The 26651-nt window shown below is 44.5% G+C and overlaps 1 protein-coding gene across 2 annotated transcripts in view; it reads right to left on the reverse strand.

Annotated features, from left to right (window-relative positions):
• TACC1 (transforming acidic coiled-coil containing protein 1) overlaps positions 1 to 26440 on the reverse strand; it is a 95190-nt gene extending 68750 nt beyond the window's left edge. For both annotated transcript variants that reach the window (XM_060001454.1, XM_060001452.1), the window contains exon 1: positions 25511 to 26440. In XM_060001454.1, coding sequence (XP_059857437.1) covers positions 25511 to 25587 — 77 coding nt within the window. In that variant the 5' untranslated portion in view covers positions 25588 to 26440. The remainder of the gene's footprint in view (positions 1 to 25510) is intronic.
• Positions 26441 to 26651: the final 211 nt, after the last annotated feature.

Raw genomic sequence — 26651 nt, forward strand, 5'->3', positions numbered from 1 at the left:
AATGAGAAACCTGGCCAAATTCTGGTAGATACGGGTGCTACACTCTCTATGTAAACTCCACGTGGAACCTATAGATGGGATCCTGGAGAAAGTGGCAGAAACCACCTAAGGGTGAGAATTCTTATCAGAGACAGCTCTTCCAGAGCTGTCTCTAGTACCCGGTAGAGAGAGGAAAATAAAATATCTTTTGTACTGATGCCGAAAACTCAGCCTCGGTGCACTGGTGCTCAACTGAATCTTGGAGACAAAGTTTTGGGTGAAGTAGAAAAGAACAGCTTTACTGCTTTGCCAGGCAAAGGGGGACACAGGGGGCTCATGCCTCAGACACTGTGTGTCCCAACCCGAGAGGATCTGGTGAGGAGTTTTATGGCAATGTTTCAAGGACAGCGTTGCTGATAAGGAGCAGGGTGTGTGCAGGGCCTGCACTCCTTCAGTCTGGCCTTAGGTGCTCTCCTCCCCTTTCTCTGCATCCCCTCCCTTCCCTGATTAAGAACTATTCGAACCTGCCCTTTGGAACTCAGGGAAGGTTATGGGGGCTGGAGTCTATTCCCTACAAACAAGAAATAGGGGACACAGAAAGGCTTCCTTGCCCAAGAGCCTCACAGGGTCCTGCTCGGTTTCAGTACCCTCTTTGGAGATGCCTCTTGAGTCCAAGTGGTTGTTCAATACTGCCAGAAATATTTACTGTTTGTCCCGCCTGACAGCTACAAAGTAGCTCTGTGGTCAGAAAACTGCAGAGCCTGGTACAAATTTTTTTTAGGCCTTCTTCCCTAAGCTAAAATAAAACTATGTATCCAGAGGGAAAGAAAAACCTTCTAAAGCCCCTGTAAAAGGATTTATGGGTGGACCAGCCTATGATGTCATTTAAGTTGCAGCCCAATTCCTTGAGGAATTAAAAGCAAGTGTCTTTATCTCACATATCTTTGCAAAATCAGAACTCTGGCTCCAGGAACGCTTATTTAGGTCACCTCTTTAAAATACCAACTTAAGGGAGGTACTTCTTATCAGAAGGAAAACAAAAGGGGTAAAGGCAACTGAAAACTTGAAACTTAGGCAACTGAAAAATCCTAAACGTCTTCTCCACAAATATTAATAAAAAGCTTTAGCCATCTGAGCAGGCAACCTTAGATTATTCCTTCTGCTAGAAATGTAATTTGGATCCATTCTCTTTTATAACTACCTGATTCATGGCTACATTTTTAAACAGAAGCTATAAGGTCTCTGTTTGCATCTGTCTGCGTGTGTATGTATGTCTCTGTACATGTGTTGTAGAGACATGCTTTTTCCACCTTCAGATGGTATTACTAAATTAATTTGTAAAAGAGCCCTATTTAACTGGCTTGAAGAGAATTAAGCACTTGTATGTATAAAGGATTCTTAAAACTCTCAGAAATATAATAGAAGCTAACCCAAATGTTTTGCAAGTTCACGTGATCTGAGATAATCTTTGGCAAATAAAAGGTAGTTTAAGTTTTTTGGATTAATTAAAATAGGTATGTCTTTAGAATGATCAGTATTAAAATAATGCCGACATACAACTTGGGTTTATTGGTCAAAGAAGTTCATGTTATCTCTGTCATGAAATATGTCAGCAATAGGGGCTTCCCCAGTGGCGCAGTGGTTGAGAGTCCGCCTGCCGATGCAGGGGACACAGGTTCGTGCCCCGGTCCGGGAAGATCCCACGTGCCGCAGAGCGGCTGGGCCCGTGAGCCATGGCCGCTGAGCCTGCGCGTCCGGAGCCTGTGCCCCACAACGGGAGAGGCCACAACAGTGAGAGGCCCGCGTACCGCAAAAAAAAATAAAAATAAAAGAAATATGTCAACAAGAAAAATAGCTTGGGATGACGGTTGACTTTGTTTAATGTCTTATGAAGTTTTTGTGGTTAGTCTAAACATAATTATCAAGAACAAGTGAATTAAATAGATACAGTGGAATAAAAGTTTTTATGTGAACTTTTGAAATTGTTTCCCCAAATCTTTTCGGTAACCTGAAACCTTAAAGTTTCACTAAGTTAAATTAGATGACAGATAGTTATTAAATATCTAGATCATTTCCAGATAAGATTAAATAATTACTGAACACAGGTTTGTCCATTTGGGGCTTCCTTTTACAGAGGAACTAAAGATACTTGGGTTTATTAGTAAATATGTTTTGTGCTACACTGAAAAATTTACTATGAGAAAGCAATTGTTTCTACAGATTATAAAAAGTATTTACAAAGTTGTCAAGCCACAGAATGCTAATATAAAAGATAGTTCACAGTTGTTTACCTCTTTATTTTCACTAAAAATTAAGGTTTTTTTAGAGTTAAAAATTCTAATATATATAGTAAAATTAGAGCTACTAGAAATAATAAAAGAAACATCTCTGTGTGAAAGGAGAGCAGGATGTGTGTTTTTTGTTGTTTTTTGTTTTGGAGGGTTTTTTTTTGCGGTATGCGTGCCTCTCACTGTTGTGGCCTCTCCCATTGCAGAGCACAGGCTCCGGACGCGCAGGCTCAGCGGCCATGGCTCACGGACCCAGCCACTCCGCAGCATGTGGGATCTTCCCGGACTGGGGCACAAACCTGTGTCCCCTGCATCGGCAGGCGGACTCTCAACCACTGCGCCACCAGGGAAGCCCCGGATGTGTGTTTTTGATGAAAGAAGGTATGAGGAATGGAGATGCATTTTTGTTAAGGAAAAGAAAGTTTGTCCTACAGTGAGACTGGTTATTTCAGAACGGGAAAGAGGAAAAACATAGGACAAAACTGTAGACGGATTGTGGAAAAGGAATCTTGGTAAAGGAATTTTATGTGTGATCAAGATGGCTAATATTGGAATTAATTTATTTAAGTTTAAAAAAATGAAATGAATTTTGGTGCAAAATGAAAACTGGTTTTTTCTCTGTTAAAAAGACTAATTTTTTTTTTTTTTTTAGATTTTGGTCTGCTTTGAGAACAGTCGTGAAAGTTTCTTTACATTTTAAGTAATCTGCCTAGAAAGTGAAGATTCTGTGTTTTGCCAAAATAATTGTCTGTGACAACTACTTAACTTTCTATATTTGCCTGCAAAGTCTTCAATTGTCAGTTTGGTTAAATGAATAACTAAGTATTGTTTCACAGTTACCTATGATCCTATTTGACCAAGTGTTTTGAAACCTTTGATGTTTTTGGCAAATGCCAAAAAATTAAATTATAATAAAGTTTTTTTGATCTTGAACCAACTTCGAAATTTTCCAGAGGGCCCCTGGAACATCTCAAAAGATCTGTTCTCTCTCTCCTTATAAAAAAGGAGAAGTTAAACTAATTAGGCTTATTTGATATGTTAAATTACATGGGCATTGTCAAATAAGAAAGTAATACTAAGCCCTCTTGATGTTGTATTTGTATAGGTATATTTTGTAAGTGTTCTAGAAACTGTGCAATTCCTGGAAATCTGATATGTTGTGGTATAATGTTATCAGTCATAAGTCTAGTTATTCTCTTAAACTGTTGTATATCACAGAGATAACTACATTTCCTTATCAAATGAACTCTTATCAGATCTTTAACAATGGGTATTTTAAAAGTCTTTGTCATTTACAGAGTTTTGTCTTAGATGTTTTTGCAAAAGTGTTCCTACAATAGTACTTCATCTTCAAGGAGTACTTCAAGGAGTATAATGTTATCAGTCATAAGTCTAGTTATTCTCTTAAACTGTTGTATATCACAGAGATAACTACATTTCCTTATCAAATGAACTCTTATCAGATCTTTAACAATGGGTATTTTAAAAGTCTTTGTCATTTACCGAGTTTTGTCTTAGATGTTTTTGCAAAAGTGTTCCTACAATAGTACTTCATCTTCAAGGAGATTCAGGGAAAGGACTTTGACAAGTACAGGTTTCTAATAACTCTAAGATCATAAAACTGAACAGAATTCAAGCAGAACGAGTATAATTACATGGCACTGAATGAACTGAGGATGATCATAATTCTTAATAATATTTTTGTTTGAAGCACTGCTGGTTCCTTAATGTTTAGTTTTTCCAGATTTGAGGAAATCTTTCCTCTTAAGCTCTCTATGACTTACAGCAATTTTGTAAAGTATATCTTTGTAAACAAAGGTGAAACGTTTACTTTTTCTCCTTACCTGATCCTTCCAGAATTTGCAAAATCTTGGGTATTCTTTTCATGGCAATGTAATTCATTATTTGCATAAGTTCAATAAGAATATTTTCTCCTTGTAAGAGGACACAACTGGAAACGTTGACTATATTACCAAGTCTTATATCTGAGAGAGATGTGTATAAATTCACACATAGCTCTGAGGATGTATACACACACACACACACACACACACACACACACACACACACACATATCAAATTGTATAGCTTTAAAAACTGCTTGGAAAAATCAGCCTGGTACCTTGCTTATAAGGTTCCTGGAGGACTTACTTCTAGGTGAGTAAGAAAGGTCACTGCCTGATGGCTCAGGAACCTCAGGATATTTGGGGGGGACCTTGAGAAGAGAGGAATTCACCCAAACTATAGGTATTGCAGGTAAACTCTAATGGTAAGTCCGTGGCTTGGCTTCCTGGCCTCAGAAGCTTTTAAAAGGTCAATCTGAGATTCCTTATGAAAAGTTCCAGCAAAGCAGTCTTTAAAAGAGCTTATATGGTCAATCACTATTCTTGCTGCACTTACGTAAATAATAAGGCCAAGATTAATGGAAGCAAGTTAGTTTTACTGTGATTATCTTTGGTTAAAAGAAATGGGGTAATTGAAGAGAGAAAAATTATATTTGCACCTTCCTAGATATTAGATGCTAGTTCGGCTAATTGTTTTTGAGGTTTTGTTATGGACTGTGCCCTGAATTCTTCTAGTTTCCTCCAATAGCTGGCTACGACTCTCCTAACTAAGTTGTCCAATTTCCTCCCACCCTTCTGATTTGGAATCACTAAGAACAAAGATTGCCCTTGAATCTCCCTGGAAGGGACTATACCAGGTCCTCTTCACTACCCAGATGACTTGAACCAAAGGTATATATCTCACAGCTGAAGAAGTCTCCACTGATACCTGGTCCTCTACACAGGCCAGAGACCTCAAAATCAAATTGACTAGGAAGAGACTTAGCCAACATTGAGGACTTGCGTCCTCCCAAGACACAGGATCAAGACTTCACACTTCAACTAAACATGCAACCCTTTCTTCTCGTTTTCCTTCCTTTATGGTGACATTGGCCTGGAAAGATAATGCCATCGTCCATATCTCCCAGGCCACTGTTAAGACAGGTGACCTCTGGAATTTAGAGTAACTTTTAATTTCAGGGTAGGAGATGTACTTCCTGAATGCACTACAAAACCTGACGAACCCCTAGCTTGAATGGGCAAATGCAACAATTCCTGAGAATGAGCTCATTAACCACCTTAGTGAAAGTGGTTGGCGCTCTGGCAGGATTTACCTTCGTCTGTGGTGGTTATCATTCTCCTTGGGCCTATGGATGCCTAGACGGCTGGTGCACGGCCAGGCGGTGCCTCTTAGGTTCTCTAACTGTGCCCCGAACTGTTCACCAACAAACAAAGACACATCATTGGTCAACTCCCCTGAATTTGCCTTGTCCAGTTAGAAAAGCCTTAACAGGAGTCTCTCATGATTTAGGATTCACTTCCCTTGGCAGTGCCCTACTTCCCTGGTTTGGAGTAAATGTACATGAAGCTATGACCAGGAACCTCTCCTCAACTCCTGAAAACACTGCAGAATCCACTGCTAAGGTGACAGCTGCCGAACCAAAATCCTCAGACTTTCTGGCCGAAGTTGTTCTTGGTAACAGGAAAGTCCCTGATTATCCTCTAGCGGAGCAAGGAAGGGTCTGTCCTGTGGTCAACACCACCTGCTGCACCCGAATTAACTCTTCTGGGGAAGTTGAAACTCCGTTACAGAAGATGACCAAACAAGCCACGTGGCTTAAGACGGTGACTCCTTCATTTGGGTCCTTCTTTGACTTACTTGGTTTTGACTGGTTTGGATCTTGGGGACCATGGCTCCAAAGTGCACTCCAAACACTGGGAATTAGCTTGTTGTAACAATCATTATAATCCTGGCACACTGTATTTTCTTTCTTTTTTTTTTTTTTTAATTTCTTGGCCATGCCACGTGGCATAAGGGATCCTAGTTCCCTGACCAGGGATTGAACCCACGACCACTGCAGTGGAAGTGTGGAGTCTTAACCACTGGACCGCCAGGGAAGTCCCTGCATTTTCTAAAAAGGTTTAAATGCGTGTCTGCAGCCGCTAACCGCCAAGCACATGATCTCCCTAAGACTGGAAGGCCAGAAGAGGAATGAAGAAAATGGCCAGCTGAAAAATTGTGAACCTGATGTCACAACCTGTGAACACCACACAGAGGATCAACAAACACTGAGAGCTTCAGAGCCGTAGCTGGGAGTGGTGCCAACGCCTTAATTTGGATCATATTTCTCAGTTAAGCTTGAGTCTGATCAAAAGGGGGGAATTGTTCAAAAAGAGACAACAGGCCCCAAATGGAGTCACTTGTGCTAAGCCCACGGCACCAAACCGAGACTTAATACCTAACCTGACTGCAGAGTCAGCGCCTCCTAGGAATGTGATCTTGACCAGACAGTCTGGAATTCCCTGGGCAGCCCTAGGGAGGTAAACACCTCATAGCCCACTGCTGGCTCCCAAAGGGAGGTGACCTTGCCTGAAACAATGCACTCTTTGCTAGTTGCCCTTTCCCTGCCCCTTCTGTCCATAAAAGCCTTTCACTTTGTGCAGCTCTGGGGAGCTCCCTCCTATTGGCTCCATGGGATGCTGTTTGATTCTTGGATCACAGAATAAAGCCAATTTGACTTTTCAGTTTACTGGGTTGAATTGTTTTCTAACATTCCCTTTAGGGTGGTTTCTTCCAGGACACCATGTTGATGACGCAGATGGCACTACCGGGAGCCTTTCTTCCCACCTGGGAAAAAGCAGGAACCGTGGTGGGGCTCAGTGGAGGAACGAGGCATGGAGGAGGCTGCCAGGCCCAATTCTGTGGAGCAGGAAGCTTAAGAATTTGGGGAGCTCTCTTTAAGAAAATTACAAATGAACCTTGTGAACACAATGCCAGAGCCCCTCTGGAGACCTAGGAAGGGCTGCACAGTGAGAGGTCCTGAAGTTTAAGCTTCATTAGCTTCAGGGTAAATTCAATCGGGTAAGTGAAAATATTGATACATTGAAGGAAAGGAAGGCTGGATATTGGACGAGGATATTACCTTCTTTGGGGAGATTTCCTTGAAAATAATAGGATTTTATAAATCCACAAAAACTATATAATAAATGAGTCTTTTTCCAATTCAAAGGCTAAAATAATAACTGACCAACACTCTATAAATGACTTAACCATTGTTGTCCTTTGGCTGTAACACTAACTGGTGTTAGTGACGATTTCCAGCACTCACCCAAAAAGTATTTTCTTGGAAACTGTTTTCTTATGGACTCATAATTAGTCAAGATATATATATATATATATATATATATATATATATATACACATACATACATACACACACACACACACACACACACACACATTTACATATATATAGGCCACACCACGCGGCTTGTGGGATATTAGTTCCCCGACCAGGGACTGAACCCAGGCCCTCGGCAGTGAAAGCTCGGAGTCCTAACCACTGGACTGCCAGGGAATTCCCAAGATATTCTGTGTGATTATTATCTTACAGAACTAGCATAAGCAAGGTTATCCTTACTGCTCTTTTCGGCACCTTACCACACATGATATAGGAAGATCATATGTATTTTCTATTTCCTTCGGCCAAGGCACAGCTAGCTACTGAGTAGAATGTATTTGTTCTCAATTCTTTTCTGAACTAAGAAGTCATTGACTCCAAGCCTAAGCCTCCACCCCAGATCTCACAGAAACACAGGAATTTTTACCTGGAAGGCCCTTTGTCAAAGATCCCTGGGCCCAGTATCCTGCTTCCAGACAAGCAGATGAGTCTCTGCATTAAGGATTTCCTGAGGAGTACCAGACACCAAAGTTTGCATGACTAGGACTCAGTCCTCTCGGGTGGGACGTCTGAATTCTAGGCTTTCTCCTCAACTGTGAAGGATATTATAGGGGAGCAAACTTCGCCACCTCCAAACGTCTCTTTGGCATGTGGATTATATCAAGGTGAAAACAATCAAGGCACCAAAACTCAGGAAGAAATTCTGACCTTCTCCCAACTGACTAAAAAAATTCAGCTAGAGGGCCTGTTCCCGGGATAGAGCTGTCCCCGGAGACATCTGCAGAGAGTATGGGCTCAGTGCAGCGGGCACAGGACCTAGTGACCAGAGTCCACACTGGGTCCCATCGTCTCTGCAGAGCCCAGCAAACAGCTGTGTACCAAACATTTGCTTTTCCATCTTCATGTGAATTTGCTTCCATCCCTTCGAAGTCCCAGCCACTCCCCCCAGCATCCTCTTTCGTCTTCAGCTGAAGATGGTATATAAGGTGAGGGTTTCCGCCATTGGAGGAGTTACTCAGTTATCCTGGGTCTCTCCCATGTACACATGTTATTCAACTTTTGTTTGATTTTCTCTTGTTAATCTGTCTTATGTCCATTTAATTCCTAGACCAGCCAGAAGAATCTAGAAGGGTAGAGGGAAATGTATTCCTCCCCAACAATATGCACAGTTGGTATGTGTAACAGAGATACAACATCCCTCCCCAAATTCACCTCATTTTAGAAGGCAACGTGAACTGTTTAATCAAGAAAAGGATTCTTTCATATACAAATAATATTGTGCTTTGTTTTTATAGGTATTTTAAATAAATACCTTTATTGTTTAAGGCAAAATAATACACATGCTCATTCTGAAAGCAGCTCCTTTGCCCCTTTCCTGTTTGCCTATTTCTGTTCCCATCTAACTTTTTTTTTGCGGTACGCTGCGGAGCACAGGCTCCGGACGCGCAGGCTCAGCGGCCATGGCTCACGGGGCCCAGCCGCTCCGCGGCATGTGGGATCTTCCCAGACCAGGGCACGAACCCGTTTCTCCTGCATCGGCAGGCGGACTCTCAACCACTGCGCCACCAGGGAAGCCCTCCCCTCTAACTTTAAAAGAACCTAATTGTAGGAATGAGATCACTAGGCAATTTAACGTAACTCCTGACTTATGCTCTTCTGAAAGCACACCATGCCTTGTCTAACCTGTTGATTCTTTTCCTAGATAAAAAGCAGTAAAAATGAAGACTTAAGCAGTTAAAATGACTAGCTCTCTGCTCCGCAACAGCCCCCTTAGCGATCCTGCACGCAGATCACTTGGGCAAGAGAACATCCGAAGAAAGAGTCAGCCAGTCTGCGACACAACAGAGAATGTTGCAGAATCCAACCTCCTGCCTCGATGATTCACTGAGATCCTTCCGCTTTTTTCCCCTTTCAAAACTGTCATGGGGCTTCCCCGGGTGGCGCAGTGGTTGAGAGACCGCCTGCCGATGCAGGGGACACGGGTTCGTGCCCCGGTCCGGGAAGATCCCACATGCCGCGGAGCGGGTGGGCCCGTGAGCCATGGCCTTTGAGCCTGCGCGTCCGGAGCCTGTGCTCCGCAACGGGGAGGCCACAACAGTGAGAGGCCCGCGTACCGCAAAAAAAAAAAAAAAACCTGTCATGGCTGAGCAGACTCGTTGGAGCTGGTCTCAGGACACAAGTCCACCTTCTCCCCAGATTGCTGGCTCTTCTGACTTAAAGCACCTTTCCTTTCTATTGACACGTGCCTCTTGAACTATTGGCTTTTGAGCGGCAAGCAGCCGAACCTGGGTTCGGTAAGAATTCTTTCATTCAATCACCCCACACCTTTCACAGATGACAAGACAGACCCCGTTCTTGCCCTCACGGAGCTTGCATACTGGTGAGTTCAGTAAGCAAGGAAAATATGGAACTTACGAGCCGTCATGAATGACGTATAAGAAAAGTGCAGGGGCTCCTAGGAAGGCCAGGGAGGGTGGGGTGGGGAGGACAAGTGCAAATGATGAATCAGGCCGCCGGGGAGGCTGCTCTGAGGAAGTGAGTAGCTGAGGCTTGAGGGAGGAGCCTGCGAGCTGTGCAGACGGCAGCCTGGCAGCAAGTGTGACTTAAGCCAAGCGAGTGAGGGGAAGAATCCTCGAACGTCAAGGATCACGGTCTTTGAAACGGTGAATTTCGGATGGCACAGAAAAGTACAAAGAAGAAAGGAAAACTTACCCAGAGTCGTGTTTTTGCTAAACAGCCAACTGTTAAAATGTTGGTGAGCAACACACTCTGTTTTTATCTTTTTTCAAAGCACTTTTTACACCTGGAATGAAATTATTTCTACTTTTCCACTTAGTATCTGTCTTTCCTGACTAGAAGTGTGCTCTGTGAACACAAAGCATCTTGTCTGTCTTGTTCTGTCTGCTCCATAATATTTGGTGACTTGAATGAATAGACAAAAACCTCCCAAATCGCCCTGTTACATACACACAGCACGTACTTATGAGCACGGATAGACAGACAGACAGACAGATAAACAGATGGACAGATAGATATTTTCAAACAAATGAGATTTAAATATGCATATTGTCCTCATTTAGAGGCCAGGGCTTATTCCCAACTTCTCTTGTTTTCATCATAAGCTCTGCTCCCCAGGGGAGGGAGTGGAAACCAGGCTGTGGAGTCAAGACCCTTCCTGACCCCTGCAGAGCCCCTGTTCCCAGCTCCTCTCAGCTGCATAACAAGCCTTTGTGTGTCTCCATGGTTTACATAATTTGCCCCCCGTGGAGGGATATTTAGGGGGCGCATTGTTCCTCATTATAAACGAAACCGGGATGAATAACCCTATACAAGCATCTTCTCACACGTACAGGATTATTTCCTAGAGTTAAAACTCTGGAGCACATTTTGTGTCTGGAGACGCATAGCCAGACTGCCCTCCAGAAAGGTTGTACTAATTCCGTTTTAAACGGCAGCACAGGAGACAGCCTCTTCCCTAAATCCGAACCAACACCGAGTCAGGCAATCTTCAAAAACTTTGGCAAGTGGGTAGGAATGCTATGCCACTGTTGGTTTTACCTAACACATCGGATTACTACTGAAGTCTGAATATCTTGTAATGTATTTACTGAAACACTGGCGGACTTCCTTCCTTCCCGCCCTCCCCTCCATTCTCCCTTTCTTTCCTTCTTTCTTTCTTTTTTGGTAAATGGAATGTTTCAGTCCTTTGCCTTAAATCAGTAAATGTAGGGTCCCTGGCCCAGCAGTATCAGCATCCCCTGAGAATTAGACATGCAAATTCCCTATCCCCAGCCTGGACTTATCGAATCAGAAACTCTGGGCGTGGGCTGTCCAGGTGATGGCCACTCTGCACAGATGCTGAAATGCCTTAAATCATTGGGATTTCGGTCACACCGTAGATTCTCACTTTCTATACAGAAAACATGTCTCTAACCTCTAAACTGGAGACGAAAAGCTTTTTGATCAATAGCAGGTTCAATATTTCCTCCTCAAAACCGCATTTGTGGACTGAATACCATTTACCATTTCCTTTCCTCCAAAAGATTCTGTAGCTACTAATAAGAATCTACTGTATAGCACAGGGAACTCTTCTCAATACTGTGTAATGGCCTATCTGGGAAAAGAATCTAAAAAAGAGTGGATATGCTATACGTATAACTGATTCACGTTGCTGTACAGCAGAAACTAACACAACATTGAAAATCAACTCTACTCTAATAAAAAATTTTTTAAGAAAAGATTCTGAATTACCGTAACAAAACTCACCTAACTCAGAACAGCCGAATTACCGCTGCACAGGGGACTCCCGATTCTCGTCCGACCAACATCGGTCCCCTTCTTTGAGCCACAATCCATATTGCCCCCCTCACTCTCAAGGCCTGTGGCTTGGACCCCCCGGCTCCTGGCGCAGGGGTGGGAAAGTGACTCAGGTCTGACTCAGCATGACCCACACCATACCCAGCACACACCGCGAGCCCTGCGCGCGAGCTCCGCACAGCTCGGCTCAGGCAAGGTTGCGGGACCCGAGGCCGTCGATGATTCATGTCTCCCGACAACCTCTCTCAACTCTTCCATCACTACCCCTCCTACTTCCTGCAGCAAATCTGGTGCCCTTTGGCAGCATTCCAAAGGGAGGGAGGCATGCCGAACGCTGCCCAGAGGGGCCACCTGTAGGAGGTACGACCAGGAGGCGTCCCTGGGGACAGGATGAGCCCACTTCAGCCGTATCAGGGGACAGGACATGCAGAAATGTGACCCTGCACCGGGATCAGCCACCAGGATGGGCATTTCCATTAGTCACTGGCCTTTTGGTTCCCTAATCCCTCTATTTGAGACACCCGGTAAGCCTCCAGCAGTGACAGCTGGCAGACACATTTCCCAGGCTGGCAGATGCCGGGATGGATACGTGCAGATTATGTGGCAACATTCCTCAGCCTCATTCCAGGGCTCCTGGTACATCTGTCGGGGAAAACGCAGCCTCAGATGTTCCCAGAACTCTCTCCCCTGACAACACCATCAAGGACCAAACGCACAGAAATTCCCCAACTCAGAGATATTAACATGTCCTTGTGCTGGGATCTTTCTTTCTCTTCTCCCTTTAGCTGTTGATTTTATTTTTGTTCTCAAATAAGATATTCGGAGTGGTTTTATCTCAGCACCCACCCTTTAATTAAACTGACTTGTTCAAGAACATCTACGGAGTGGTTCAGTGGGGCACCCTACGCCCAGGGCACTGCTTATTCTCTCTGAACTCTGAACATACAACACAGAACGTGAGGAACTGATTTGTTTCACACATCCGAGTGATGCAAGTGGAGGAAAGCTCCAGGATGACCAAAAAAGGAAGCGACATGATTCAGCTTCCATAGAGGGTTTTCAAACGTGCAAGGGAAGACGTGTGGGGAGAGGGAGAGAGGAGGGGCGACCCGAGGGTGGCAACGGCACTGATGCAAAGAGAAACGGGAGCCCGAGGCCCCGCTCCCTTCCAGATGACCCAGAAGGCCAGGACGCCACTGCTCCCTTGGAGGTAGTTTCACGCTGATAAACAAGGAAACGTCAAAAACCCTCTGTGCTTTGTAAAGAGGGCGGAGAACCTGGGATTTGATGCTCTCAGTAGAGTATTCACACCCTGCACCAGACACGAGACAGCTCTTCAGCCAAGCGGGGAAACCAGTCTCCTGACGTCTCTATGTGCGAAATGTCCCTGCTTTGTGACGAAGGACTTGTGGGCAAGTTGGGGCTGGCAGCACCGGGGTTCCTTCACACTCACACACCACACACACACACCACATATACAGACACACCCACACACAGTCACACACACCCCCACACACATATACATACACACCCACACCACATATACATACAGTCACACACACACACCACATATACATACACACCCACAGTCTCACACAAACCTCACAGTCACATGTACACACCACATATACACACTCATACCTCCCACATACACACGCATACACAGTCACACACACACGTACACATACACACACCTCCCACACATAATCACACATACACCACATACACCGTTGCACACCCACATATACATACACACACCTTCCACACAGTCACACCTCACACACCTCACACACACACACACACACACACACACACACACACACACACGCCCTTCAAGCATTTTCAGTCCCAAACACAAGACCCTCCCCAGACCCACTGACCATTCAAACAGGGGTATGGAATCAACCAAACAAAACAGTCTATTATCAGGGACATAAAAACAACTTTTACTTAAAAGAAAAAGGCCTTGAACTGGGAAAAGACTGCCGAATGAGAAACACAAGAGGAATTTAAAAGTGTGGGCCTAGGGCAACAGAAACTGAGAAAAAGGGATGTCGGAGGAGCCGGTCAAGCACTAGAGCTGTCTGGTCTTGGTGTCTGCAGAAGACTCCTCGGAGCGGCGATACCCCGGCCGTGTCACGGGAGACCCAGCGGCCGGCGGGGGCGGGGATGCGGGGCTCCTCCTTTCTCTCTGTGGATGAAGTACTGAACAGCGGCCACCAGGGGGCACCACAAACTTCTGTCACACCTTCAACCCCCAAATGTTTTTGAAGAGACTTTCTTCCAGCTTTGCATTTCTATCAATCAGAAGGTCACAGTGAGCCCCATCTGCGTCCAGTCCTGGGTGTTTATACTGCAGTTCAACCAGCGAACACCAGTGAACAACGCAAAGGCGCGCGGAAGAGTTCCAACTCCTCAGAAGCCACAAAAAATATGCCCTGAACCACAGATTCGGAGGAGTGAAGAGAAACAAGACACCCGGGGGACGCAGGATCCCAGCCAGCAGAAGGAAATGGAAATACCAAAACCCTCGGCCTCATCCTCCCTCGCTCCCTAATCTGTTTCCTTTCCTCCTACATGCACTGTAAGTTAGCATCCGAAGACTCTCTTGTTTTCTCCCACCCAGCAAAGGAGCGGGCTGAAGACCGTCCGTCCTGGTCACCCCAGGCCAACCAAGGCCAGAAACTAAGCAGATGGTGGCTGGCGCCCCCTGGTGGGACGACTGGAGAACAGCACCCTCTACCCGGCCAGAAGCGGGACGGAGGTGGACGACAGGTGAGGTCCACTGCAGACACCTCTGTCTCCTCCTCGCCGCCGGCAACAGCCGCTCCTGAAACGTGGGCACATCTCTCAGTTCTACTCTTGTCCTCAGTGGAACCTGCCAACCCGCACTTCGGGTATCAACTGTAAAGGTGGCCCATGTTATTCAGAACTTGAGTTGTCTTCCCAGATGCCATCATTCCAGGCCACTGGAGACGTCACAGGAACCATGGCTTCACACGTGGTGGAACCAGTGGATCACAGGTCTTAAAAGGCAAAGGAGGCAATTGGGGAAGGGACAGAGACAAGACACCATTGGACTCACAGAAATGCTGAGAAGGTGATGCCTGGCAGGTAAAACATGTCATCTTCCTACCATTATGTCTTGCCCAAGCCTTCCTAGTTTTGTTTTCTCAAACCCCTATTTAAGAACACTTTTGAGGTAGCCATGGAAACATAACATTTTGCAGTTGTTAGGAAAACAAGACTCACAGACAAAAATAATTCAGCAAAGAAACCCGGGAGAGGCATTCTATCTGCTCTGTGTAAAGGCAACACAGTGTACGGGTATTTGTCTACAGAATGGGCGTTTACTGTCCCTGTCCAGTAGGGAGGGAGCCATAAAACCTTATCTTCTAGCAGATAAACAGAAGCCTCTGCTGGTTAATAAGTTGTTCGGTGGCTGACCCACTCTGGAAATGACCAGTAATTGTTTTCCCTCAGCCAGGTTCACTTGAATCCCTGCTCGACCATTTACTAGCTCTGCAGCCTTAGTTTCTCAACTTTTCCAGGCCTCAGTTTACTCATCTGTAAAATGGAGCTATTAACATCTACTTTATAGGGGCCATGAAAGGATTAAACGAGCTAATGCCTATGTCTCAGGATCTCTGACTCTTGTAACTTTTCTGTACTGTGTATATGTGTATTTTCATTTGGAAAAAGTCTATAAAAGTTTTATGTTATCACAGGATCTCTGACCCAATAAAGTTTTCAGAGCTATTGCTCTAAAGTGAAGGGTCTTTGCCAGATTCCTGGGAGCTCTCATCCTGACCAATGATATCTTATGCTGTCAGGCTTTTATGGGGACATGCAGTGTGAGACAGATGTATGGGTTATATTAAAAACAGAACTATCCTGCCTCCAAAATATAGATATGACTCTAAAGTTGCTACAGAATACCCCTAAATGTAAGTAAGCCAAATATAATTTCTTTTGCCTACAACTGTTATTCATAACGTTCACAGCAGACATACCATAAGATTGGCTAAGGCGAACTTGTACTAGGTACAGGCAAAAAACCCCCACAAAAAACGATATCCAAAGTGTCCTGCACAGTAAGAATCCTGAGAATGAAGGAATGTCAAAGTGAGGGATTCTTGCACTTTCCAAGGTTCCCACGTCTCCACAGGCACAAGAGGTGGAAGATCAGAAGCAGAGGTGGTTTATCCTTATATAAATCCTTCATTCCTTATATAAATCTGTAGGACTTTATATCATGTTACTGCGAAAAATAAAGTCTAGACTGTACATGAAAAATGTGAGTCTGCCAAAGCATGCAGATGACCTGAGGACATCTGAAGGCACAGCTGTTTCTGCACAGGAAGCTACATTGTTTAAAATGAAACCTTCACATGGATGGCAAAGTGGCCTAGGGTGGTGTAAAACCTATGAGGAAAGCTCAATTATGAATGTCCTTTTTTTTCCCAAGCTCCTTTTACAGGTCACCCCCCCTCATCCAACTCTCTGGCGAATGTCCTGCCCCCAACACTATCAATGAATATTCAGATTTTATACATTTAGAAATGCTTTCCTCTGTCCCTGTAAATTCCCACATAAATAATAAAGGATGGGGTTCCCTGGTGACGCAGTGGTTGAGAGTCCACCTGCCGATGCAGGGGACACGGGTTCGTGCCCCGGTCCGGGAAGATCCCACATGCCATGGAGCGGCTGGGCCCATGAGCCATGGCCGCTGAGCCTGCGCGTCCGGAGCCTGTGCTCCGCAACGGGAGAGGCCACAGCAGTGAAAAGCCCGCGTACCGCAAAAAAAAAAAAAATATATATATATATATATATATAAATAAATAATAAAGGATATTCACAGTGCCTGAACATAAGAAAACAGTCAATTCGTATTTGCTGAATGAGAACAGAAAGAGAAAAACCATCGAGGGTTAAACAGAAGGAAAGACAGGTTATAGCACTGAATTTTAAAAAATGGTATTACAGGGAATTCTCTGGAGGTTCAGTAGTTAGGACTCGGTGCTTTCAGTGCCGTGGGCCCGGGTTCAACCCCTGGTCAGGGAACTAAGATCCCAAAAGCCACATGTCACGGCCAAAAAAAAAAAGGTATTACAAATTGGTGGGAAGAAAAAGGATTATTTAATAATACCAGTACTGGAGTAACTGGTTAGCTATTTCGAAAAAAAAAGGCTAGAGCCTTATAAAAAATTGTTAGCGTCTTATCTTACACTAGTGATTCTAGAAATTTCAGATCGAGTAAATGGTTTCTTATAAAGAAAAGGACATCATGAAACAAATAGAAGAAAAGAGTTATCTCATTTGGGGACAAGGAAAGGCCGAGGAAGAAACCCCAAAGGAAAACGTGATAGGTTGATTTATATTAAAAAGTAACATGACTACTAAATGTAATATATTCTGGAACAGAAAAAAGGATATCAGGTAAAAACTAAGGAAATCTAAACAAAGTACCGGAACATATGTATATGTATAACTGATTCACTTTGCTATAAAGCAGAAACTACACAATTATACTCCAATAAAGATGTTAAAGATGTTAAAAATAATAATAAAGATGTTAAAAAAAATAAAAAATAAAAATAAAATATAAAAAGTATGGACCTTAGTTAATAATAATATATCAATGATGGTTTCATTAACTGTAGCAGAAGTACCATATTAATATAAGATGCTAATAATAAGAGAAACTGCTTGTGGAATCTATGAGGACTCTCTGTACATCTGCTGAAATTTTCTGTAAATCTGAAACTGTTCTAAATTAAGAGGTTAATTTTTTAAAATACCTCCCCTTCAAAACAAAACAAAACAAAAATGGAGGACAAGGGTTAGCAGATTTGTATAAGACAAATGGCTAGGCATGTAGGTCTCTGGATTGAGGCCACTTAAATTTCAATTTTGTCACTCCAGCTGTGATACCTGGGACAAGTTAATTAACCTCTCTATATCTGTTTCATCATGTGTAAAGTGGAAATGTAAAACTGCACCTAGCTTATAGAGTTATTTTGAGAATTATATGAGTTAATGCATGTGAGAGACTAACATGTGCCTAGCATGTAGTAAGTGCTCAATAAGTAGCTGGCTTCATCATATAAAGAATTCTCACAAATAAGTATAGAAAAATTAGTACCTTAGTACAAAACTGGCAAAGAGAAATACATGAGAAATTACAAATGGCTACTAAACATAGGGGAAAAAGTTCACTCTCACTGACGAAGAATTTAAGAAATCAAACCAAGATTACACATTTTTCTCTTACCAAACTGGCAAAGATTGAAAATGATAGTGCCTAGCTTGGGAAGGATGCTATGAGCATATGGAAAGTACGCTATACTGCTAAGGGGGGGAGTATAATTTGGGATGACTTTGGAGGGAATAATCTGACAATATATAGTAATATATAACAAAATATAACTTTTCGAATACTTGCGTTTTTGACCCTATAATTAAACTTAACGGAATGTGTCCTAATTATTAATCAGAGATGCACAAAGAATTATAAGAATATTTATTAACTGTATTACTTACATGATCAAAAACGGCAACCAACCTAAATGTCAACCATTTGGGGAAAATTAAATTAATTATAATATATGCACATAGTGTACCATTCAGCAAGCAATAAAATGACATTTTAAAATTCAGTATAATGATACAGAGAAATGTTTATAATGTTAAGTGAAAAAATCAGAATGCAAAACACATATAGTATAACCCTACTGTTGAAAATTATATTTACTGGGAAAAAAAGAGACTAATAAAATGTACCAACATATTAACAGTCATCTCTGGGTGATGAGATTATGAGTGGTTTATTTTCTTCAGTTTTCTGGGTTTTCTAAATTTTCAGGCTTTTTTTTTTTTTAAAGTACATTATGACTATCAGAGGAAAATGTGTTTGTTGTAGAAAATTTGGAAAACAAGAAAAATGAAAAGAAGAAAACGTTTATATGTGTTACTGAATTGCTAATATACAAAAATGAAGATGAAGTAAGAGGTTGAAAAAGGAAAATCTAGCGCCCTGGATGTGATGCCTGGGTGGGTGATGAGGTGCTGAGGAGAATCACAGGTACCCCCACATGTGGTTGAGTCTCTCGGTGAGAATATTTCTCCCCAGTTCAGTCCAGGGCTTGGCAAACCCTCATCTATGGCTCCTGGAATTAAGTCCAAACTCCCAGCCAGCCACAAAGCCCCCAGCACGCAGCTCTTCTTCACCTCTCCAGACTCACTGTTTCCCAATCCCCCGTCCATTCCACACCCACCCTACCCCAAACCCTCCCCACTGCCCAGACAGGATGGATCCTGACACATCGGGCCACGATCTGCCATGCTTTCCTCACCTGGCCTGCCCTCCCCTGACCCCCCTTCCCTGGCCACTCACTCATCCTTCAAGACTCCTTCCAGGGTCAGCTTCTCCCCTGGGAACAGGGGGTTCCCTGATGCTCAACTCTTGGTACCTCTGACCTGCACAGTGACTCCAGTCTCCTGCCCATCCCTCCCAGGCTCCTCCCCACATCTGGGTCCTCTTTGGATACTCAGTGCCCCGAGTGTCTGACTCACAAGCAGGTTCATGTCTTGGGGTGAAAAGTCTGGCTGGAGAGGGGGTAGAGGGGAGGGCAGGGAAAGAGAATTTCTGGGGCAGCACACACAAGCTGAAGGTGGTCCAGCATTCTCTCATGAAGGCTGCTGACTGCCACCAGCCAAGAAGAAAAATCCAGAGAGACAGAGACAGAGAGAAAAAGAGAGAGAGAGAGAGAGAGAGAGAGAGAGAGATTAAAACACAAAACCAAAAACAAACCTCAAGAAACCCCAAAGAGCTAAAATAATTTTGAAAAAGAACAAAGCTGAAGGACTAAAACTTCCTAATTTTAAAATCTACTATAGGGGCTTCCCTGGTAGCGCAGTGATTAAGAATCCGCCTGCCAATGCAAAGGACACAGGTTCGAGCCCTGGTCCGGGAAGATCCCACATGCCGCGGAGCAACTAAGCCCATGTGCCACAACTACTGAGCCTGCATGCCACAACTACTGAAGCCCACATGCCTGGAGCCCATGCTCCGCAACAAGAGAAGCCACCACAATGAGAAGCCCATGCACTGCAACGAAGAGTAGCCCCCGCTCGCTGCAACTAGAGAAAGCCCGCACACAGCAACGAAGACCCAACACAGCCAAAAATAAAAACAAATAAATAAATTTATTTTAAAAAATAAAACCTATTACAAAGCTACAGTAATCAAAACAGTGTGGTACTGGCATAAAGATAGAGCTATAGGTCAATGGAATAAAGTCCTGTGGAACACAGTTTGCTGGTTCCTCAAAAAGTTAACCATAGAGTTACCACATGACCCAGCAATTCTATTCCTAGGCAAATACCCCCAAAGAATTAAAAGCAGGGACTCAATCGGATACTTGTACACCAATGTTCATACCAGCATCATACACAGTTGCCAAAAGGTGGAGGCAACCCAAGTGTCTATCAACAGAGGAATGGATAAACAGAATGTGGTCTATACATACAAGGGAATATTATTCAGCAATAAAAAGGAATGAAACTCTGACACATGCTACAACATGAATGAACCCTAAGGACATGATTCTAAGTTAAGTAAGCCAGACACAAAAGGACAAATATTATATGATTCCACGTATGTGGGGAATAGGCAGATAGAGACAGAAAGTAGAATAGAGGTAGCAGGGGCTGGTGGAGGGAAGTATGGGGAGTGATTTTTTAATGGATGCAGAGTTTCTCTTTGGGATGATGAAAAAGTGTAAATGGATAGTTGTGACGGTTATACCACATTGTAAATGGACTTAACTGGACACTTAAAAATGATTTAAATGGTGAATTTTATCTTACGTATATTTTACGACAATAAAAAAAAATTGCAAAAACAAAAGCACCCCATAGGAGCCAGAGTGAGCTTCTTCAGAAGATGGACCTCCACGTTCCATGGCCATTCAGGGTGCTACCAGTTCATCTCCTGACCTTGGGTTAACAAATTCACACACCCTGCAGCCCACTCTGGCTACCAGCCAACTCAGATATTAAATAACCCACTTCGCTAGCTCAGGACACCAGCTGCTGTGCCCCCCACCCTTTCTCTTCTTGATTTTTAACACGGAAACTTGTACCAGCCAGGAGAAGCCGTAGGGTAGAGGTAGGGGTGGGGCGCCACTGAAGCTAAAAGAGAGCAGAAATTGTGGAGCAAAACTAGACCCAAACCCCCTTGGAGTCTCAATCCTTGTTAGATTATCTCTCTTACCTTTTAATAATTTGCAGAAAGGGATTTTTCTTCCCTTATTAACTCTTTTTGGTATATCAACTACCCTCACAGTCTAGAAGTTGTGCTATCTAAACTCAACATACACACACAAATAATTCCCTTGTCCTGCAGTTCAAACCATTTCCTGTTGGGTTGGCTTCATCAGAGATACAGGCCACCAACATCCCCTAAAAATTATATATTTCCACCATCTCTCCAGTCCCTCCTTCAAGCTAAATACTATACTTCTTTTAACATTTCTTCATTTAGCTGGTTTTTCTGGGTCTTTTCCACAAACTTTCTGTAAGTCTTTCTCTTAACTGTACACCAAAACATTTTAGATGGATGTTTGAAAATTTTTTACAGCAATTGGGGACCTAAATGTTTTTAATGACAATAAAAATTGTGTGGTGAGGAGGTGGTGAACAATATGAATTTGAAAGCAGTGGGTTTCAAGAACGCTGCTTCCTAAGTTTACTTGTTTTGAGTCCTGTTTTCCTGTGTCTAAAACTTCAAAGCCAGCACCTCCCTCTTCATGTCAGGATGTCTGTCCATCAAGAGGCTCAACTGTTCCCAGCTGACCCTGCAGTTCTCCAGAACATGGTAGAACCTACATGTAATTCATATGATCAGAAAACCTCATGGCAAAAACACTCGAGACCTCAGAAACTCCTCCGGACTTCACCACCGACCTATTCCATTAGGATACATTCCAAATGCAAACAAAGACTGGCCTAGAAATTTAACTGAAAGAATTGACAACAAGTGCATTATCGTTCATCCCAGGTGGACAAACTCAACAAGCTCTAGATGAATTAGTTACATGCCATAGTCCCTACTGAAAAATAGGTTCTCCTTTATGTCATTCTTCAAACCTCTCTGCAAATTATTTACTGCTCTTAGGAAACCCACTTTGACCCCATTGCCGAAAATGATCAACTAAGGAGTCATCGTTTACAAACATTTCACCAAACTACCATATCCCCAAACACAGGTCCATTCTCGGGATAGTGCTTCTTTCTGGAAAAGGGAAATTAATTGCGGAAAAAGTTAACTCTAAAAAGCCATTGTCTTGCTTCTCCAAGAGGCCTTGCTGAATCAGCACACAAGTCAACCCTCCCTTCAGAAGAGATCCAGCCTTACTCAAAAATATACATCCCACAGAATCTAGCGTAGCACCTGATATATAGGTACGTACACATGTGAATGTACTAATAATACAGTAAGTCCCCTACATACGAACCTTCAAGTTGCGAACTTTCAAAGATGTGAACGTGCCCCTATATGCCAGCTGTTGTACTGTACTACTGTAATTTTCAAGGTACCATACTGTAAGATTAAAAATGTTGTCTTTATTTTTTGTTTGCTTTTTATGTATTATTTGTGTGAAAACTATTATAAACCTGTTCCAGTACAGTACTACATAGCCAATTGTGTTAGTTGGGTACCTAGGCTAACTTTGTTGGACTTACGAACAAATTGGATTTACAAACGCACTCTCAGAATGGAACTCGTTTGTATGTAGGGGAATTCCGGTAACTCAGGTATTAAGCACATCTTAGGTACCAGGCCCTGCACTAATAATACACACCATTTCATAAGGTAGATACGATAATTATTGCCATTTTAAAGATGCAGATATCTGCCCAACTGAAGAGCTAAGTGATTATTTTCCAAAGCTTCCTGACCTAAGCTAGTGAGAGATCTTGCTGGAATTCCAGCCCAGGTCAGCCTGACTCCACAGCTTCTGCTCTTAATCACCACGTGAGCAGCCTCTTTGTATAAATGAAGGCTGGCTCATTTGTTTCCTCTGGTTTGGGGAAGGTAGACTGCTACAATTTTCAATAATAATGTGTTTTATCTTAAAATCAGACCTTTCTCTTCATGCACATCCATACCTGTTTATATTTCGCAGTAGAGTTCTGTTAAGACAGATTTGTCTGGTTAATTTTCATGCTTGATTAAGTTATTCTGAAATATAAATTGTGAACACTCTGAAACATTATTTTCTCCCTCAAAAGACAAATGCCAGTATTCATGCAATGTTTGTGAGGTTTTCATGTATTTATTTTTATTTTTTAAAAAAGGAACAATAGATTTTGAAAATGCAGTGGCCTGAGTTAGGGGAACTTCCTTGAGGTCAGGGTTATCCATGGCAGCCATGTGTCCGGCAGGAAATCTGCAGCCGGGTGACATTAACAATGACCGTGGAGACCCTTGTGGCTGTACATCCGAATGAGCCAGGATTTGGATTAAAAGCAGGCTTTCTGCTCTTCACGTATATACATCACAGGCATCGAAGCTCATATTTCTCGTCTTTCAGCTGGTCTGCACCAAGTGGCTTGTAGGGCTGACTCATTAAGCCTGCACACTCTGATGCGGCCAAAACTCCCAACACTGCCTACGTGCGTTTACGTCCTTCTAAATGTACTCACTCCAGTAGGATAGGGCATCCCTGGGCGGTATTCCCAGGTTTAGACCAAGGATGGCTTTTATGTTTATCTTTAGGCAAGTTTAGCTAAATATATAAGGCACATGCAGAACCTCATTGGAGAGAGAGAGAGATCCTCTACCTAGTGCCAAAGCACGGGATAATTTGACAATTAAGAATCGGTTCCTCACCCTGACAACTGAATCCTACACAGAAAGCCCTGAGTTCATTGCTTCAGCATCCTTTCAGAGAATGATTTAAGTGTTTACTTTTGAGCTACACCAGCCACGTGCGCACAAAGATTAAATAGTCAGCTGTCATCCCTGGCTAAAACAACTTACTGCTCAGAGATAAAACTATAACTTGTTATTCATATATACATGATCTTATGTCATCCTTACAACAGCCTGTGAAGTGGACACTGTCTTCATTCCCATTTTACATACAAGGAAACAGACCCAGAGAGGTTAAGGAAGAGATAAAAGAGCTCCAGCTGTTAAGGAGCAGAGCCTAGAATTCAACCCAGGGCAATCTGCCTCCAAAACTTGAAACTTCATCTCAGTGTTACACTGCCTCTTAACTTTTTAATAAGTTAAATCAACTTTGGCAGTTTTTGCTCATTAGGCATAAGCATTGCTAATTCAGATTCCTCCCTTATTCGGGAGGAATTAAAGGGGAAAGTGGGGGTGTGTTCTGCCAGCTGAGATAACAGTTTGTTTCCTAAGTCAGTCCCAACTCTCCTGTGGGAAGTGGCTGCACCAGGATTTCTGGAGTCAGACAAAGCAGGGTCCACCACGTTTTAGCTCTGTGACCTTGGGCGAGTCACATCTCTTTTACTTCAGTTTCCTCACCAATAAAATGAGGGCAATAATAGAAACTAACTCAGTGTTCTTGGGGATTAAATAACACACAGAGTGCTTACAACAGCGTTTGGCACATTTTACGTGCTCAATAATTCTCAGCTATTCTTAGGATTAATAAGATGCCTGAACTAAGTTTAGATTACTGATCATATGTAAACATAAGAAGGAACAACTAACACGTCTAGCATCCGGGTATTCCAGAAGATACTTTGCCTTGAAAAGATAATCCAAAAAAAGCCCTCCCATGGCCCAGGCTGCCTATATGGGATGGCTAAATGTACCTTTCTCAAACTAAATAGCTTTGGCATTGGCTGAATTCAAATAGAGTGTGGATTCCTTGACATTACCTCACTTCCAAGACACGCACACCCTTTAAACATGTTTAATTATACGCTTAAAGATCGTTTGGGTTCTCAAATAAATAGTTATCGACGCATCCTCTCTGTGGTAAGAAGCAAGGCCATCTTCCAAACCGTGCAACTTGCTCGAAATCACGTTCTCTAAAAATGTCCCTTCGGAGCATTTCAGTACTTGGTGTCCCCAATTGTTGCTGTCCCAGAACAAAAGCCTAATTGCTACTGCTACAATACAGCCCTTTCTCTGAGATCATCGTGAAGCCCTCGGAGCAAACAAGAGAGGGAGTTTTTGCGAACAGCGAGCACTGCATCAAATTCCTGGACCCTGAAGGCCAACACGAGCCGCGTTATCTTGGAGACTCGAGAACCCTTCTAATATCTACTCCTCCCTGCAACTAGATCTGTCTCTGGAGTGTTTCTGAGCCCTTTAGGGACACGTGCGTCTTCCTGCTTGGACGAGTCTGGAAAACCTCGGGGTCCCCATGTCCCACCCGCGCAGCGCGAAGGGGCGCGGGACAGCAGCCCCGCCTGGGCGCGATTCTGTCGCTGTGGGTCCTGGCCCAGCGCCCCCGGGGCACTGCAGGGCGAGGCTCGGGGCGGGATGTCCCACCAGGCCCACCCCTGTGCCCTTGCGCCCCGCGGGCGCCAGCGGGAGCCCCACCTTCCCAGCCCTGGTGGGACGGGAGCCGTGCGCTCCCATCCCCGGCCGGCATGCAAAGCCCCGAACGGCGGCCCGGGGATCTGGGGGCGGGAGGCGGGGGGCTCTGGGACTCACGCGATCTCTCGGGGTCTCGGGGGCCTCTCCGCGGCCGGCTCCCGGCCCCTCGGGCTCTGAGAGTGGGCGCCTCCCATAGCTCGGAGCGCGGCGCCCCGGCTGCGCCCGCTCGTGCTCTGCCGCGCGCCGGCCCGACCGGGACCCCGGCAGGAGGAGGCGGCGGGCGGAGGAGGAAGGGTGGGGCCGCGGGTGGGCGGAGGTGCCGGGGAGCCCGGCCTCAGGGTCCCGGACGCCGGGAGAGCCGGCTAAAGGGCGTTGCTGGAGACGCTACTACTTCTCCGCCAATCGCAGGGCTCGGCCGGCGCGGCGGCTCGTGACCCCCTCCTGGGGACCCCGCGGGAGAGGCTGAGCGCGCGGGTCACTGCGCCAGGGAGACCCTGGGCGGCGGAGGGCGACAGGTGGAGTGGGCTGGGGGCCCGGCGGCCGTCGCCCTCCCTGTCCGCCCGGCGCGCCCCGGCGCGAGGCTGGAAGGGGCGCGGCTGGGAGGAGGCCCGCCGGGCGGCCGTGCGGAGAAGCCCCGGGAGGGGGCGGTGTGTGTAGGCATCCCTGACCCGGGCTGCCTTCCCGCGGCGCGGCCTCCCCCGGCCGCTAGTCCCGCACAGAGGCCTCCGCGGAGTTGTGCAGAAAACTGGGGGAATCCTGGTCGTGTCCCCGACTAGCCGGGTGACTTGGGACAAGTTACTGCTCCCTACCCGAGTCTTGCTTTGTTCATTTGTAAAATAAGGGAGTGTGATCATTCTTTACCTCTTAAATGTCCCTTCCGGTTCTGACAACCAATGAATGAATTCTCTTCCGAGCTCTGTCTTGGGGGAGGGGGGGAACGCACCTTGTCCCTCCCATTACACCTGTGATCCACCTATTCATACACCTGTGATCCACCTACTCATACTCCTTTTTCAGAATACTTCATGCTGTTTCTCATCCACTCGCGCCTCCCACTTCCCTCCCCTCCAGCCATCTCTCCTTCACCTCGGCGTTTCGTTTTTTTGTGGGAAGAAGAACAATCTCTTCTCCTAATACCCATTTATCCTTCCAGACACAACTCATACTCCCTTCCATAACACTGTCCTGCATCCTGGTCTTACAACTTTTTTGTTATTGCCTGTTTCCTTCACTAGAATGTAAACTCCGTGAAAACAGG

Source organism: Delphinus delphis, chromosome 21 (genome assembly GCF_949987515.2).
Source record: "Delphinus delphis chromosome 21, mDelDel1.2, whole genome shotgun sequence".
NCBI classification, from domain to species: Eukaryota; Metazoa; Chordata; class Mammalia; order Artiodactyla; family Delphinidae; genus Delphinus; species Delphinus delphis.